The sequence below is a fragment of the Thunnus albacares genome, chromosome 15, assembly GCF_914725855.1.
Source record: "Thunnus albacares chromosome 15, fThuAlb1.1, whole genome shotgun sequence".
Lineage (NCBI taxonomy): Eukaryota > Metazoa > Chordata > Actinopteri > Scombriformes > Scombridae > Thunnus > Thunnus albacares.
Genome location: NC_058120.1, coordinates 13,515,139 through 13,534,058, shown reverse-complemented (window position 1 = coordinate 13,534,058; position 18,920 = coordinate 13,515,139). Strand labels below are relative to the sequence as shown.

The following is an 18,920-nucleotide window of genomic DNA, read 5'->3' as shown; positions in this document are numbered from 1 at the left end:
TCAATCGTGACGCTAACTCAGGCTCCTCTCCCATGAAGTAAGACAACAAAAGGGCAGCCATGTTGCAGCAAACACACCAAAAATACCGAAAACGTACCTGACAGAAGTAAATGAAAAGAAAATATCCTCCGGTCAATTGTGACGCTAACTCAGGCTCCTACACAAATTAAATAACAGAATTGTGTTACCATACTGTACAATAAGTCCAGACTGATAAACAAACTTCAAAAAAGGAGTGCACAACGTCACCTACCTCTCCCATGAAGTTTGACAACAAAAGGGGAGAGGTAAAGGCGGGGGACGTCATTTGGGGGGCGGCGGGGCACCCACAAAAGTGAACGTAGGGGTACAGTGAACTGAGCCTTAAATGTTCCACCTGTTGACCCTGGAGGAGTAGCACGTCAGGATTTAACTATTTACAATTTTTGTGTAATTATAATACATATGCTGTACAGTTGACCCTGTTACACAGAGCCATCGTTAAAAGCATTGGTTCCTCCTGCACTTTTCCTGCTGTGACGAGTGATAATGTCTGCTATGAAAAGGCCTGTTGATAATGTCACTGATTGCAGGTTGCTACCAGGTGATGTATGTATATGTAAGACTTTTGTTTGACACTTGCAAAAGTTGCTGTGCAGTCAAAACATTGGTAATACAATAAAATAATTCAAGCTTAGTGTGTGGTCATCCTCTCCTTGAAATATGTCACTTAAATTGTCTAATGCACTATTGTTTGTCACCTCATGCTGATTCTCGATTCATGAAAAACTACAATGGTAGATATATGCTGGCAATGTTTTATGTATGAGTATGACATGCAGTAAAGATGTATAATCCATCCAAGTAGCTTATATAATGTGATTGGGTTGATGATTAATGGACTTTGATGTTTAAACATGTGTTTCCAAGAAACAAATGGGGTGTTTAATACCAAAATATACTGGCATATGACTGAAAGAAGAAGTGAAAGATGTGGTTTTGGGACTGGATGGTGTGAATGGGTAAACAAAGTCAAGTGTATCTTATTTCCCAATACACAGGCTACTACAAATTGACTTTTTGCCATGTTGTTTGTGCAATAGGATACGAGAGTTCAGTGAACAAGAGAACTCAACAGTTTCCAGCTTAGCTAAGCATTCAAAATCAAACACTACTAGATCTTGTTTTTGTACTGTCACTTTCAACTAGCTGGTCGGGCACCTGTTAGGAGGTCGGACTCTAATGGGACAGTGTGAACATACATTTAATCTCCTGGCATGGTACTGGCAGGTGAAAAGAAGTGGTTTGCGACATTGTGTGTATTTGAGGACAGAGTTGTCTATTTTCCCCAAAAAATACAATAAATACAATAAATATATAAATAAATAAAATAGACATAATATGCACACAAGTACACTCTAAACAAATGCTTTAGCTCAACAAAAAAATTAACATAACAGTTTGCATCGAGCTTTTTGAGTTATGACAACTCCTGATAAATTTATGTTGAACCAACAAACTACATTGAGTTAGTTTTTAAGTTGATAACTCATAAAAATTAAGTTTTTCCAACAAGTTTTTCCACAATATTTAAAAGGAATTTTAAGTATTGTGTACCTAATTATCATAATTATGAACACAAGTTTTAAGTGGATGACAGGTAAAAAGTCAAGTTGGTCCAATTAGATTTTCTTCAGTAGTTTTTAGCTTTCTTTCCATGTAGTAGCTTTAAAAATGAATTCATTGAACAACAAAATTGTTAGGAAGTTAATCTTTTTATTTTGCACTGCAGTTGTGTATTTGAACACATGGCATTAAACCTTAAAAACACAACAATACTACAAATGTAAATTGTCCCACAAATATCCATATAGCCTTTGGAAATTAAGCAGTTAACATACTGAATTATGCTATCACAACAAAGTTATAGGCCTAAAGTATGTAGAACCACAGTGCTAAATGTAAAATGTTAACTCTGGTTTTAAAACCATTTTGTAAAACTACAGTAACAAAGTTGCAATCTAGCAGGTGCTATCAAAGCTCATAAAGTATTAACTTACAATGGCCCCCAATCTTCTTAAGGTGCTGCAATGTGTTTTTGCACAATATAGTAAAGACCTTTTAACTCAAATTTACACAATCTCTGTCAAGTTGCTTTGAGTATGCTGTGTGTGCAACAAATTGCACAACAAACAGTTGACAAAACAATTTCAAATGGTATCTTCTGTCCTCTCTTCTGTCACAGTATCAGTTTTGTAACCTCCTCAGTGGACTTCAAAATACAAAACAACATCATCTTAATAAAATCTGATAGTGCTGTAAAACAAGTGGAATCTTTGTTTTACAGAGACTTTTGCACTGGATTTTAGTCCATCAAGTTCAAGGAACTGCTCCTGAAACACTTCAAAAGTACATTTCATGTTCCTTGGGACAGCTCAAATTCAGAGCATATATTATGTCCATCAGCAAAGTACAGCAGCTTGGGATATCCCTTCCCTCCAGGACCTTGGTTCCCTTGCCCACAATGTTGCTGTCTTGTGGTCAGATCCTGAGATGGACCAATCACCAATGATGGCAATTTTCTTCACAAGCCTGTCAAGGCCTGATTCAAACTCTTCCTTGTTCTTGTAAAACAAATTAAAAGATAGGTTAGCATGTTCGAGATGATGAATTGGATTGTTTAAATTAACAATATTTTACACATCTTGACATCTTAAGAAGAAATGTAATGCTGCCTTTATGACCAGGAAAAATAAAAACTTTAAGTGGTATCACAGTATCACTATAACCAAAATCCTAAATGATTTACGATACAAATATCATTATACCTACCATCTCTTACTGCAGATTTTATAGACTAAAAAGCAACACTGGAGGAATGAGCAAGAGATTAAGAAAAAAAGCAAAAAACAACTCCCACAGTCCAAAGGCTCTTAAGTTTGGCCAACAGCAGTTTAGCTACAGTGGAACTACAAGGTTATCTATGTGAATAACAGCCAATTTTTTAATGTGTCTGTGGCTGAATTTAGATTACACAATGTTAATGCTTACATGAATAAGCAAATTTTGAAACATGTTTTTCTCCCCATTGCACAAATGAAATGCTAAAAAAACCAAAGCCAGTTCTGTTTTTGTCTTTGTCTGCCAGTAACCAGAGTTTGGTAAATAAATAATTATTTTCTTCATTTCCTGTCACCTGCTTGTTGTTTCTGCATTTGGGTACACTTGCCTGCATAACTGTGACAGGCAGACTTGAAAAATGTTAACCTATCATTTAAGACACAGTAAACAGATGATTTGCAAACATCAAGTCCAGGTCCTAGTACCCTGTAAAAATGGAAAATTAGAGAACAGTAAGATTGTTTAGTTATACTATAACTATAGTTATAGTTAGTGTGAAGGAGTAGATTAAAAAGGAAGTTGGCTTCCTTTCATTCCATAATAAGAAACAGAAGTTGACAGTACATTCCTTTAAAAGAAGCCTTGAATCAGAATGAACCTAATACATTTTCAGTGGCTAAACTCCAGTGATTTCACTGTAGTATTGTTAGCTTCAACCAACTAGGGATATTTAGATGTCTACATGCAGGAGGAAGGATTACTTAGGACCAAGAGTACAACGTTCATCTTCCTTTACTGCGCAGGATGTGGTAACAGCGGTAATCTGGAGAAAGCTCTAACTCCAGTGCAGACAAACTTTTCAAGTCCACACCAGAGCCAGCGTGCAATCACAACAACAAAATGTACAAAGCGAAACTAGAAAAAACTGCCACCTATATAGTTCTGGTAGGAAGGTAACATTACCATAACAAATGATTGTTTATCTATAATTATCTCAACATGACTGACATACATAAATAACACGGGGCATAGGAACAATAATGGTACCCACAATTGTTGTGTAAGGCTGTATCTTGTTGAAGAAAATTCACTCAAGTCCTTGTTCAAAGTTTGCTGTGGTTGAAGTGGTTTAATACCATTCCGGAAATGTGTTGAGCTTACTGACACAGAGCTGGTCTGATACAGTAGACTGACCCAGAGCAGAAGAAATGGAACGATTTTATACAGTAAAGATCAAAGCAGTGAGCATCAATGGTGAACAGAAGATAGGAAGGAAGGGCATTTGCATACAAGATCAAGGCAAATCAAGGGGGCAAAAACAGGAGGGGTCAAATTAGCAGGGGTCAGGAGGCAGGAAAGAGGGTTGTCCCAGATGTCACTCGATTATCAAGTCTCTACCCAAATGTGTATTCTTCTTCAATCTGTAGCCAACATACTGCCTTAAATAAACATAAACTACCTGGTCATCATCAACAAGCTAAACGAAACACCTAGTTTATCACAAACAATCATGAAACATTAGAAAAAAGATGAAAAAACAGATGAGCATCAACATACATAAAAACTATGGCTCTAGTATGTCCCAAAAATATTTTAAATTGTAAGGTCAATAAGGGTTACAAGAAATTGACAAATGGTCCTGCTTTTATTTAGCTATTACAAGATTAGTACTGTTGTTAACTGACATTATGTAATTACCAGCATAGCTCCATTCAGAATAATTCTGAGTTTTGCATTTCTTGGCCCAGAAAATATAGACTTGCCCTCCAGAATCATGACTGAGCCATTTAGAAGCCGAGATAGTGAGAAACACTGATATTGAAATAATATTCAAGTATTTAAATGTCAATTGGCATCTTGAAAACACACCATTTCTGATCCGCTGTTCTGTGTAGTTTCCAAAAAGGATCGTGCATTTCCATGAAAATCGAACAACATCACAGAAGGACTTTAATGGAGGAAATGCTGCAACAGGTGCTCCAGCTGTGGGGGGGAAGGCATGATAGTACAGGAAGAGGCTAACCATTTGAATAAAGTAATATTTTGTTGAATTGCTAATGCTTAAGAATATCTGACACATATGAATATTTCATCAATGATATGACATCATATTGATGAAGTTATGCATGTTTGGTGTAATCCATTGGAGTTGATTATTAATTTGTTATACAATTTGATTTGGTTGATTATTAATGAAACTGTGATATACAGTATAAATGTAAAGGATAAATGTAAGAGACTATAGTCGTTTAACAAACTCTAAGTGGGTTACAAAATGTTGATGGAATGAAGCAATGAAATGTAATATTGAGAAATCTTGATTAAAAAAGGAAGTGAAATTTCTGTGTAAGATCTGACAGGACAGAAAAATTTTGAGCATACTTGGAAAATAAATTTTTATTAAATTGACTCAGCTAATGCACTTTCACTTCACTCTTCACTTCTCTGCCAGTTCCTGGCATAGCCCCATTCAGTATCAACTGACCTTAGAACCGACCATGCCCTCTCGTTTTAGTCACTTTCACTCAGCTGTAAGTAATTTATAGCCAAAGGACGGTCCTAGTCAGGTCTTTGCACACATTGATTTAATGAAATTTGTGATTACTTGCAGGGGTGGATTTTATGATTTGGGGGCCCCAGGCAAACGCCATCTTGCTTTACTTTTCACCCTTTCTCTAACTGGGAACGTTGGTATTGGCAGTGGTAGAAAAAGTACTCAAAACTTTTTTCTGAAGGAAAAATATTAATAGTAAAACTGTTAATATCACACAGTGAAAGTTGAAGTCCTGCATTCAAATTTTTACTTAAATTGAAGAGTGAAAGAGAGGGATTATTAGTAGGAATGCACGATATTATCGGCATGTCATCGGTATCGGCCAAAATGAACATTTTCTGCCGATTATGAGAGGCCGATTTGTTGCCCTCTCCTCTGCCGCATCACTGTTCTTCCCTCCACGGACTGTTTCACACTGACAGTCCCGGTGCTTCCTCGGCAGGCTCCACTTCACTCAGCTGCTTCTTCTAGCAGACACTAGCTGGCTGTGCTTCCCTCCGGTCATGCTGCTGCTAACGCTCCGCTAGCTTCTCAGCTAACGTTAGCCCCGGCTCTCCATGCTCCATGTGGATCCAACCGGAGCACCGAGCCCCAGTTTGTTATTCCGGTTAAAGGGGAAAGAAGCAGCTTGAGTGAAGTGGAGCCTGCGGGGGAAGCACCAGGACTGTCAGGTTAAAGTAGTCCGTGCAAGAGCTGCTATGTTCGGTTGCACAGATAGGAAACACCTCAGCTGACAGGATGTATCACTCTGTTTTGGGGGGGGGGGGGGGACATCTTCTTTTTGGAGTGTGGACCAGAGATTAAATCCTGCACATTAATGCTGTCTGTCTAATAAACTCAAAGAAAACTCTACTGCTCCACCCACTTGGCAAGTTCATTAACGCTGAGCTCCTGGACTCCAGTCTTCCTAAGTTCTTCCTTCATATATTGTCTTTCTTGATCATACTTAGTACAATCTATGCTTGCATGCATAATAGTCTCCTCAGCCAGCTAGAGAAAATATGTGCATATATCGGTATCGGCATCGGCAATCTGCCACAATGAGTTGGAAATATCGGCATATCGGATATCGGCAAAAAATCCAATATCGTGCATCCCTAATTATTAGCACTTAACATCTGTTCAAGGTGGTGCTAAACTATTGGTAACACTTTATAATACAGCCCGCGTTTTACAGTGTAACTTCCCATCACTTATCATGTAATTTCCTGGAACTTATGGTGCAACTTCCTCATATGAATTCATACATATTAAATACTTTCGGGTTCTTACTGGTACTTAAAAGTAGGTACAGCGGAAGAAAACAAAACAACGAGAAACAAGGGAGTAACAATTGGGGTTTTAAAGTGTAACTTCCCAACATTTACCATGTAACTTCCCGGACCTTATGGTGTAATTTTCTCGTATGAATCAGTACGTAACATGCATATGTGTACTAAAATCAAATGTTTTTGCTCGTGGCAGTTATGACAATCATTTTTTTATGCATGTGTGTCTGACAGGCAAGCTTCACCCACACTCAAGGGATTTATTATGCTTAGCCTATGTCTTATACTTCATTGTATGAATTTCAATAGAACAAGGCGAGAAATGGGTCTATTCTTTTGGAAATTGGCTCCTAGCAGCCATGTTGGTCCAGCACTGCAGCAGCTCATAACAGGCAATCTTACCTCTCTCCAGTGCACAGCTATGAAAGTTCACAATGTTCCCCAGTCCTTACTCTGTAGGTACAGGCTAGTTACCCTGTAAGTACATGGTAACAACAGGGAGCGGGCTGGATTATTAAATTCTCACTAACTCACTATATATTAAATAAAAAACAGATATTACTCCCTAAAGTAGAGTAAAATATGCTATCTAACGTAACATATTCATTCAGCATTTAATTTGAAACAGCATGGACCATGTGAGTTTACATTCTGGACACAGAGGTAACTTGTACAACCTTCTTGCCAAAGTCCGCCTAGCATGGTGGCTAATTAGCGATTAGCATAACTCGCGATTAGCATGCTAATACACATGAATTCGGTTGTTAAGACTTTAACATAACGCAGGCAACATATTACGATAAGACACACAAGGTTGCACATCATAAATATGACTGCTCACCTAACAGGAGAACATGACAGAAGCAGGTGATATGAGGTTAGTGAATGCAGAGATTGCGCAACTGGCTGTCGCAGGCTAACTGCCACAGGTACAGCCATCTGAGCCCGCCTGTATTCTTCCGCTAATTTTTTTTCCCCAGGATGGCGAAGTCATGACCCGCCCTACTCTGCCTTTGATTGGTTAGTACTCGTTGCCTTCGTTGGTTGGGTTGGTTAGGTTTAGGTATGAGAAGTGAGATTGGTTAGGATTAGGGTAAGAATATCACGGTAAGCCAATCAGAGGCAGAGTAGGTTGGGTCATGACTTCGCCATCCTAGTAAAAAAAAATAGCTTCCGCCTATATAATTCATGGATTGTCTACAAGCGTGTCCGGGTTTCGTATACAGACCGACGGTCGTGGAGTAGCACTGGGCTGTGGCATGGATGTGGCAGTTAGCTTGCGAGAGCAAATCAAATCACCTGCTTCTGTCATATTCTCCTGTTAGGTGAGCAGTCATATTTATGATGTGCAACATTGTGTGTCTTGTCGTAATATGTTGCCTCCGTTATGCTAAAGTCTTAACAACCAAATTCATGTGTATTAGCATGCTAATCGCGAGTTATGCTAATCGCTAATTAGCCACCATGCTAGGCGGACTTTGGCAAGAAGGTTGTACAAGTTACCTCTGTGTCCAGAATGTAAACTCACATGGTCCATGCTGTTTTAAATTAAATGCTGAATGAATATGTTACGTTAGATAGCATATTTTACTCTACTTTAGGGAGTAATATCTGTTTTTATTTAATATATAGTGAGTTAAAGTTTGTACTGTATATTAAACCTAGAGCACAGTTCTGTTTATTACCTAAACCTAACAAGTACGGGAAAGAAATATAACACTTGACTACACCTGAGCGGGTCATACACAGGTATAAGTATGTCCTGAAAAACGTACAGAATCAAATCTAAAAACAAAATCAATCTCTGTGTTTCCCAGGCCTTCAAACCATGGATCATGTGGACAGAACAACAATGGCTCTGACAAGCATCATTGCCGAGGTACAGTATGTGCACTGCATGTGAAAATGTCATACCTGTATTTGTGGTGCCATTGTGCTTGTTTTTTAAACTATTATTCACTACTACAAATTACGTAATATCAGAATAACTTGTAATTATCATTTTTAATTGTGGATGGGGTGTGTGGGGTTAATGTAATGAATGCTGTTATGTAACAATTGTGTGCATGTGTGTTTTAGACTTCACTATACTGTAATACACTTTAATAATTGTGATTACAGGTGGATATAGCTTCAGGAGGGGAAAACTTAAGTGTCTCCACCCGCACTGAAGGGACAACCCTAAAAGATTTCACATTGCACTTTAAAGGATTTGTGGATTCCTGCCCTGAGCTGAAGAACAAAATAAAAAAGACTCAAAAGAAATGATGAACTCCTCCCAGTAAAGTGGCGATGTAGAACATAAGAACAAAGTACCTGAATATTGTTTTTGTTGTTGTTCTTGTTGTTGGTCTGTTACATTTACAATTTAAACATAGTTTCCTGTTTTGTTCTTGTTTTTTTTTTTTTACTAAAATGAATCATTTTATAACTGCATTTTGATAGATTAGTTAAGATAGATAGATTAGTTAAGAGTTATTTTGTTGTTTAAGTTTTATATATAGTTTTATATACAGTTTTTGTTAAGTTATATATATTGCAATTTATATAGAATATTTATATTGTATAATAGTAGTTTATATAGTTAAGAAGTTGTAAATGAAACATATTCTATTTAATCATGTTCAGTAATGTTTTCTCATTGTCTGTTCAAAATGTTGGTCCAGTGTGTTGTTAATGACACATTGCATGTTGTTAGATTGTGACATGAAAGGTAACAGAACCAAACAGTTAAGTAAGGATGGGAGAACATAATCCAGCCCGCTCCCTGTTGTTACTATGTACTTATAGGGTAACTAGTCTATACCTACAGAGTAAGACTGGGAGAACAGCACATATGTTGTGGTTTATGTGTAATTAAAGAATAAAATCATTTTCATAACTTCCTGCGTACCTTATTATTGTGTAATTAAAGATATACTATGTATATTATTACATTACTGTATTGTTATTTTTTCATCCTCGGATGACAATACAAGCCTTTCATAGCTGCACTGGAGAGAGGTAAGATTGCCTGTTATGAGCTGCTGCAGTGCTGGACCAACATGGCTGCTAGGAGCCAATTTCCAAAAGTACAGACCCATTTCTCGCCTTGTTCTATTGAAATTCATACAATGAAGTAGAAGACATAAGCATAATAAATCTCTTGAGTGTGGGTGAAGCTTGCCTGTCAAACACACATGCATAAAAAATGATTGTCATAACTGCCACGAGCAAAAACATTTGATTTTAGTACACATATACACATGTAACGTACTGATTTATACGAGAAAATTACACTATAAATTCCGGGAAATTACATGGTAAGTGATGGGAAGTTACACCGTAAAACGCGGGCTGTATTATAAAGTGTTACCAAACTATTTTATATAATGCTGGATAGTTTAATGAATTATAATTCATCATACTTTAATTGTTATATTTTGTCAGTAAAATCTGAATTTTGTCAGTAAAATCTGAATCTGCAACATAATAACATTTATCTGTATATATGTAGTAATACAATCTTTTCCTCTGAAGCAGAAGTACAGATTAAGTAAGTAGTATACTTGCATATTTTTTAAGTGCTTTGGGTGCCTTTTGGAAGTTATTTCAGGGTGCAGTGAGATAGAATAGTAACATAATTCAATTTGGGGGCCCCAGGTAGTTGCCTACCTTGCGTAATGGTAAATTACTGGTTACTGATTACTTATGACTGATTACTTGCTCCTGCAGAGTACTGAAAGACAATAGCATGTGCTGTTATTGTAGTCATGCATTGCATGGCAATACAGTAGATGTTATAAGAAACAGCTCAAGGTTCAGTTGTATACTACATTAAGCCTACAAAAGACAATTATACGTGGCGGATTTTCTAGAATAATACCAACATTTATTTAACTCAGTTGCAACGTCTAATACAAAGAGTAGCCTGTGTGCAGGGACAATGAGGGGGTCCAAACGCATGTCGTATGTGCAACGGTTTGTATTAAATTGAAGTGAATTTTTATTAATGATTATCCTCTCAAGCAGCTATGTCTTTAAACAGATGTTCCAATAAAAGTAGCATATGATGAAATATTGGCTCACCAAATGGAAATGAGAGACCAAAGCAACAGTCTCAACGGGGAAATATTATTCAGATTGGCCCGAACATACATATACAGCGGCAAAAATCAGCAACTAAACGCGGATATTCTGGCTTTTAAAGTTTAATTTGCCCTTGTGGAAATATTTAAAGTTCCATCATGTCATGTTTTCCGTGCGTAATGTTACACTGTTAAACCTTTTTCCTTTTCCCGGAGGGAAATTCTGCAATACAATGATGCAACAGTAGTGCAGTTACAGAGATTAGTATAAAGAATGTATTAGTTTGTATTAATGGTGGTTGCAGGGGTTGCATTTAATTAATTTTGCACATACATTTAATTAGAACAGATTATGTTTATTATGCCCAAAACGAGTGAAGAAATAGTTCATTTAAGATGGTTTAATGGTTGCATAAACTTACATGTTTTGATACTGAATAAAATTGTAAAACCACAGCAAGTCTACAGGATCGCAGCTCTGACGTGGACATTTTCTGGACAATTTAGGGGGAAAGAGTTAGAGGTCTGACGTGTATAGAAGCACAGACGATGGATTGATTATTGTGTTGATTTCGCATGAAACAAAGTAACCAGACTGGGACGTGCGCCGTGGCCCTGCTGCCATCAACTGACTGAAGGTGCTTAACAAACAGAAGGAAGAGGGTTTTCATGTTGTCTAAAAGCAGCTGTAAATAACAGATGCACTTCGATTTTAAATGTTAGCCTATTTGTTTGTTTTACCTTTTTTTGGAGAGATGTCTTCATTCACTTTCACATTGCTCTTTTTTTAATCTCAAGCAAACTTATTTTAAGGCCTTCTCCATTAATACGCTATGTTTTTTCTTTTGTCTTGTTATCTGTGAAAATAAACTTTTAAAATTATGAATAAAACATGGAAATAAAGCCAACGTATAAGGGTTATTTGTCCGAATTAACTGCGTGTGGGGGCTGGGTTGAACTAGCAATGATTTGTTTGTTTATTTGTAAATAGGACCTACGAGTTTAACAAATCAGCTAAGTGACATCGATCGCCAAAGAGGTTTGTCAAGACAGACAAAAGGAAATGCTCAACTGATTGATAATACAAGGGACTGACTGACTGTATGTAGCCTCGAACTACCACAAGGTGGTGATATTACCCTTTACATAGGCCTGTATAGTCAGAGTCACTAAACTAATCCCATTAAATTGTTATTGAAAGATGCAGTATATTTTCATTCTCTTGATAAAAATGTTTTACTATTCAATATATGCAGCTAAAGCCACAATTATAGACCGAGAAGAAAATAACAAACATGCACCGCTAACGTTAAAGTAAAGCATAACGTTACAGTCTTACAGTAATCGCTGTCAGGTTGTGCTATATCTAATAATAATTATATAAGTAGTTAGAAAATTATATCTTATTTAATGGCATATTATGTATTGTATTGTTCATCTCATGACTGGTGAATGCTCCAGACAGTGAGAGGCAGCAGCTGAATGAAGTCGACGGGAGGAAGTGGCGGTTAATGCAGCTCCACACCTTTCCGGTGTAGCAGCACTCCGACCAGCTCGGCTTAAAGGAGAAAGACGAGAGCTGGGTGTATTTATCGAAAGAGGAGGGGGAGATAGGAGGTAAATGACTTATATTTCAATTAAGCGTTAAACTCAGATTGAGTGGAGGCAAAGATTTTGTCACTGTCGCACGTATTTTAAGTCCAGATATGATTAGTTTGCTACAGCTAACCGCCGTTAGCTTGTTAGCTTGCTAGGCAACAAGCTAGCTAATGCTAGCCGTCATTAGCAGCCATGGGCAGTAGCCAGCTAATTTGGGATGTCTGACCCTCCTCCTAAATCTCTTTCAGGGGGACGAGAAGTGGAGTTTCGTGAGTGAATACATGTGTTGCTGAATCGTCGAGGATTTTTTTCCTCCGAAGACGTCCCCTCCAGCGAGGTGAAGGTAACCGGCACGAAGCTTGATGGAATAGCTGTAGAAAGCTGCTTTTCTGCCCCCGGTAGTGCTGAAGAGAAGAAGGGCGCACCCGGTTAGGAGGACCGCCAGACACAAACACCAGAGGGATCTCACAAGTACCGCGGCTTTTTTCTGGGCCTTATATACACGCCATATCTGCTCTGTGCGAATATTTATACGCCACGGCCTGTTTTGTACATGCAGCTTTATGTTGATTTGGGCTACACAATGAACGTCCTGCAACAGCTGCTGCCAAGTTTTTAAGACTAACCGTGCCATGGTGTGTAAAGGCCCTGCAAGCATAGTGGTACTCTGAACATAAATGCCCCTGCACTTCACAGGATCCTGACGCACAGACTCGCAAGTAAAAAGTCCCCTCGCAAGTACAGTTTGCTAGACTCAACATGAGCGTGTATTTTTGACTTTTTTCCCCCATACATATGCTCTTCTTTGAGTCATGTTTTCACAAGTGAGCCCATAATTAAACTCAAGCTATAGTCCAAGTGAAAAAAAAATCATCAGTGTGCAATTTGTTATTTTTCTCTTTACGAGCAAAGTATTTATGCACAAGAGTTCAAAATGGGGAAAATGCTCTCAAAGATATTTGGCAACAAGGAGATGAGAATATTAATGCTTGGACTTGACGCTGCTGGCAAGACAACAATCCTTTACAAACTGAAACTCGGACAGTCAGTCACCACAATCCCCACAGTCGGCTTCAATGTGGAGACTGTCACCTACAAAAATGTCAAGTTCAACGTCTGGGATGTTGGAGGCCAAGATAAGATTCGTCCTCTGTGGCGACACTACTACACAGGCACCCAAGGGTTAATTTTCGTGGTGGATTGCGCGGACAGGGATCGCATCGACGAGGCAAGGCAGGAACTTCACCGCATCATTAATGACCGGGAGATGAGGGATGCCATCATCTTGATATTCGCCAATAAGCAAGACCTTCCGGATGCCATGAAGCCACATGAAATCCAAGAGAAGCTCGGATTGACCCGCATCAGAGATAGGAATTGGTATGTTCAGCCCTCCTGTGCGACCACAGGTGATGGACTGTATGAGGGCTTGACATGGCTAACCTCAAATTACAAATCTTAATGATTGAGTGCTGACTGTTTTAGGTCAAAACTATAATAAAGTTGCAAATAACAAATAACTTCTCAAATGAGTATGGTTAAGAAAAAGTTGATTATCCCCCATTTATTTTTAATACTCCGTTTACCCCATGACTAATTTATCTTAAAATGGGTTTGCTGGCTTAAAGTTTGCTTGTAATGTGTAGCGGGCCTATATCACATTCATTTTTTGGGGGGGCGGGGGCTTGCTTGATGAATATTGAATGAATTGGTCCAATTGTAAAAGCCACAGAGATCACCGCCTTTGCCTATTCTTTTTCCTGTTTTATATAATTTTTCTAATGAAGCTGGAGTTTTTATCTTCATTATTGGACTAAAGCTTGTTTCAAGGTTCTTCAGTCTTTGTTGCATTGAACTTGGATCTTTTGGTTTTTCTTTTTTTTTTTCCTTTCATTTTCTTTTCTTTAAAGGTGAGATCTTTAATGTCAAGCAACCTACTTTGAAGGACTTTGACATTTGTTTTAACACAGTACTGTGATGAAAAGTATTTCTTCTGAATGGTATTGACTGCTGCAAGGGGGGAAAAAAAGGAATTTTCACTGCTTACATTTCATTGTCATGAGTCTTGACATCAGAGAAAAAAAAATGACTTCAGACATGTTTTGTTACCCCTCTCCCAATCCACCTATGTGGGCTATATAGTTAACTGATTGACCTTTTGTGTCATGTCTTGATACCTAATTGTGCTGAATATTCAACAAATAGGCCTCCAGTAACTCTTGAACATGCTTGTCGGGATGCATTTTTAATTTTTGGGTAACACGTAGTCAGTCGACTCAATCTCTCCAAAGGAATGTCGTTCAGCTCTGAGCTTTCTCAATCTGATACCACAGTTGATTAGTCTCAGTAATGGGACATTATATGATAGCCTATATCTGTAGCATGAGTACGAAAGTACAGTAACCCTCCATCAGAGTCCATCTGTCGTGCAGTCAGAGGGAGCTGCTTTACTGGTGAAATGTTGAAGACACCTTGTGGTGCAGCTCTTACTCCTCTTTTGACTGGGGGGACCATGTACAGAACAATGTCATTGTAATGTCTTATTAAAAAAGTGATTTTAAATCTGTTATGTCTCTGTTTTTTCGAGGATCAAAGGCAGTTTGTGATCAGGCCTGTAAGTGCTCCAACCTTTTTTTTTTGTATTTATTTGGAAGTAGTACAGTTTACAGTAGTACAATATATGATCAGTGATTACAAAACATAGGAAAGACTAAAAACTGCATTTTTTACAAGTCTGCAGTGTTTAAAATTCCTCTGGTTTCTAGTGCTATTGGACTGATTCTTTATGAGGACTCTGTTAGCCCTCAAACTAAGTCGTTGGCCTCAGTGCCCTTGCCAGTAAAAGAGGGGGGAAAATGTACAAAACAGGAAGTCCAACTGCTGGTCTTTCTGGAACAACAACAGAACCACATGATAGTTTGCATGAGAGTTGGAGGGGCAGTGAAGACATACAGCTGAATTATGAATTCTTTTTGAGTGTTGCGTGTTGGTCGCGAGCCACATTTGAGTCGATGCTGAGCTGTCAGCTGTAACTTCCTGAGTTTGCTTTTGGTTGGCACTGGCATTAAAAAGCAAGTGTCAGTTGTTTTTAATTCAGTGAGAACGATTTGTTCTGTCCTGCTGTTGAGAAATTGAAAGGAAAATATAATATATAAGTTTAAAAAAAACTCAATGAGAGTCATTCTATTAACCTCTAATAAGGTACCAGTTTCTAATGAGACCACTTACAACCATATATTATACTTTTTCCACATAATTATGTGTGTAATAACATTATTACTACTATAAATAATCTCTAATAATGTGACCCCTCTGCTATCTATCATGAAGAATGGTGAACTTCTGACACCCCATAATGTCAGCACCTGGCAGCAAGGTAGGAAGATGAGGTCCATGTCCTTTGGGGTCTCTATTTTTCCCTTTTCTATTCTCCTGAAATACTGACCTTGTTAAATTCTTGCTGCTGCTGAATAGTCATTCTTTCCCAATTTAAGTCGGCATAACTGCATCACATTTTCATGGCGAAAGAAAGATTTGGGGCATATGTTATTAGGTATTTTAATACATATTCCTTTAAAAGTTGAACAGAACTCTTGTTAAGTGTTAAAAACAGACACTGCTGAGTCACATGAAAGAATGTTTTAGTTTCCTTTAAAGCTGATTAACAAGTGTTTTCACTCCGGACAAAGATGGTGACAAACCGCTGTTTAGGGCTACAAAAGATTAGTTGGTATTATTCTGCAGATTTCTCAGGATTTTTTTTTTTCTCTTAACATTCTGAAGGGCGCTTGTCTTTCCCAGTGTTTTTACACATCTACATAAAAACTGGCACTGTGTAAGCTGAGTTTGCATTTACAAGAATGGGCTGCACGCCCTCTGCCTCTCAAGCGGATGAGCAGAGGATTTGCAGTGTTCACTAACAATCAGACACTGTCGTTGTGTATACGTGCATCTGCGTCCACAGACATTTGGCTGTATAATCACGATGGCACTCACTGTATGGAAAATCTGGTCCTTAGCAAGTTGCTTGCGGAGGCCTCAGGATGTTTGCTTTAGCGCCACAGACGTTTCCGTCAAACAGGTCGGGTGACATAGACAGATATGACGCCTCTGCTACAGATGTTATGTTCACACAACCCACGCACACCTCATGCAACTGTGATTTAAAGATAAAAAGAGAAGCATTAATCGAAATCATCAAACACGAGCTGCAAGTTGAGCCAGTATCGGAGCTTCCGATGGTATTTGTAAATACTCTTCTTTCTCAGTTAAGGCTTGGTCAAGGGCCTCCATTAGAAGCTGATGGCAGTTTAATTGGGCTCTAATGGCCACTTTGGTTCCCACCACTTCATTACAACCATATGATCCTCACAGCTTTATTAGCAGCACCGGGGGCCCCCGGGGCAAGGACAGATACTGTAAGAAAGATTTTTACAGCCTTTCCTCTGTGAAGATGAGACCTCCTGGCCTTTTTGTCAACTCCCTCTGTGGCCGGCTGGAATTCCTTTCACTTCCTGAGAGGAAAGGTCAGGAATGGGTTTCAGGTCACAGAAAGAAGTTCAGTAATAGGCGCTGCACGTAATGAGTCTCAGTCTTCTTGTATATGAAGTGTCAGACATGTCTGCATTTGACAGCACAGCAACAGGTTCTTTACACGTCTCACCAGTTGATCCGACAGGCGCTTGATTTCCATAATTCAAAGGTGTCAAAATTTGTAAAATATGCAGGCAAATTTGCTTAGACATTTCCACTAGTTTGCATAGGAATGTGTGTGACAGATTTGCCTAAGGTGGCCAGAATGTCTATTTGTTGGGGCAGTTCCTATGACGACGACGCTCTGATGGGATCTCTGCCAGCGTGCCCTGTTGGTTTTGGTGTTACATAGGTGGCAGACTGTGCTGCAAGTTTCCAGTGAGTTCCTCTATTCTACATGGAAAGAGGAAGAGTGGGAAGAGGTCAACTTCTGCAATCCTGGAACAACTTTCACTGTCTGTTGCAATGACAATATGCCTTTTCTTACTCATCTTGGCAAAGATTTAAAAACAGCTTAGGTATAACTGTGGTGATAGTAAATACAGCTGCACTCCTGACATACCTACAAACCTACAAAAGCCTGATATCATTTTTGTGGTTTTTTTGGTGGGTGTTGTTTGCCATCCTCACTTGTCTTCACTTCCTCTTAACTCTGTAGAATAGTCTAGAGTGTAGGTAACACTCATACACATTTCTGACTGAGAGCTCGGATATAGTCATTGCTGGCTTTAATGTTGGCCTACAGTTTAACAGCCACACCCAGCTAGGGATTTGTGATGCATGCAGACACAGATATTCTTATGCACAGAGGCGAACACCATTATTAAAGCGGTTTATTTATCTCCCAAATGGTAGGAGGGAACACCTACTCTAAGCCACAGTTCACTCAGCTTTGTTCTACGGCTGCTTATCCTCAAGGACAGTCAAACAGCCTCCTTTAATTCCTGTGCACCTTCTGTAGCCTCTAAGCTGTTAATAATGAACTCACGCAGGGCTCACTTTAAAATGGGTGCGGAAGTGCCTGAAAGTTGTTTCAGGTTTCCTGCTGAGGTTAACGTTCTCGAATGCCACGGCAAATGCAAGCCTTTGGTTGCCTTGTAAAACGTGTAAGCCTGCACAGTTGCGTCGTTTTTTTTGTCTATACTGTGACTTTGAGTGCAGGTGCGTGAGTGCAGGTTTTTTACTCCTAAACAATCTAACAATCTTACTTTTGTATAAGCTAGTAAAATAAGTTTGAAAATCTGAGGCTGTGAAGTCCAATGTGCACTCCAGGCATTGGTCCAAAATACATTCCAGTCATATCTGCAGCTGAAGGTTACATACTGTGGTGAAATTACAAATTCAGAGGAGCAGAAAATTTTCATGAAGTGTTGGAAGTCCACATGACATAAGCAATTTGTCTTTTAATGGATGGATACAGTACTCATACAAGCATTAAGTACACGATTTAAGCCACTAACCATACAGTTTTGTTGGTACAGTTTGGCCGGCCTATAATCATATTCTTTCCTTCCACTTTAAAAACCATCCAATCCAAGTCGCATTACATTTTTTGAAGCGTCGGGGCTTCTATTTATATTCCATTATGTGAAAACCTGAAATTTGTCCACATGGTTCCCCTCGAGGATTGCAGGATGTCTAACACAGCTGTGAGAAAGTGTGAACCAGTTTGTCCCTGGACTCATATGCTGTGTTTTCCCAGCTGTAACAGACAGGGAGTAAAGTGGATCATAGCTGAGTGTTAACCATCTTGCCTTCAGATGTAAGCAATGCTACAGTAGAGAAAAAAGGAGGGGCGGGTATTATAGCTTGTGGTCTCTTGGCTCCAAAGTGCATCTGTTCCTGAAACCCAAAATGAAATCATGTATTTGTTTAATATATTTGCCCAATGCTTACAGTACAGTACACAGAGCACTGACCTCTGCCATGTGGCATCTGTAAATTTGGCTTTACATAACCTCCTCAACACTCTCAGAGAGGACGATTTAAACATCAAAGTGTGCAGCAATGTAGATGGAAGCCATTCACCCAGCACCACTATCCACCAGCTACATGTATTCTCTCACAGCTCCCACAGGC

General features: G+C 38.8%; 1 protein-coding gene and 2 long non-coding RNA genes across 4 annotated transcripts; 2 read left to right on the top strand and 1 right to left on the bottom strand.

Moving 5' to 3' along the window:
* Window positions 1-17: 17 nt before the first annotated feature.
* Window positions 18-7,602, bottom strand: LOC122998239. 2 transcript variants are annotated; one of them, XR_006407370.1, is made up of 4 exons: window positions 7,484-7,602; window positions 7,045-7,117; window positions 4,690-4,803; window positions 26-97 (listed from the first exon to the last, which is right to left on the bottom strand). It is a non-coding gene; the product is annotated as an uncharacterized LOC122998239 (long non-coding RNA). The 2 variants fall into 2 exon arrangements; XR_006407371.1 differs by lacking the exon at window positions 4,690-4,803 and having other exon boundaries at window positions 18-97.
* A 195-nt stretch (window positions 7,603-7,797) lies between these two features.
* Window positions 7,798-9,101, top strand: LOC122998238. Its single transcript, XR_006407369.1, has 3 exons — window positions 7,798-7,967; window positions 8,460-8,521; window positions 8,764-9,101. It is a non-coding gene; the product is annotated as an uncharacterized LOC122998238 (long non-coding RNA).
* Window positions 9,102-12,170: 3,069 nt separating this feature from the next.
* Window positions 12,171-14,870, top strand: arf6b (ADP-ribosylation factor 6b). The gene is made up of 2 exons (XM_044375456.1): window positions 12,171-12,326; window positions 12,557-14,870. Exon 2 carries the CDS (start codon window positions 13,243-13,245, stop codon window positions 13,768-13,770), a length of 528 nt encoding a protein of 175 aa, XP_044231391.1. The 5' UTR covers window positions 12,171-12,326; window positions 12,557-13,242; the 3' UTR covers window positions 13,771-14,870.
* The last annotated feature ends 4,050 nt before the right edge of the window (window positions 14,871-18,920 follow it).

Excerpts from the sequence above, each read along its gene's own strand:
- arf6b (XM_044375456.1), top strand. The coding sequence starts at position 13,243 with ATGGGGAAAATGCTCTCAAAGATATTTGGCAACAAGGAGATGAGAATA.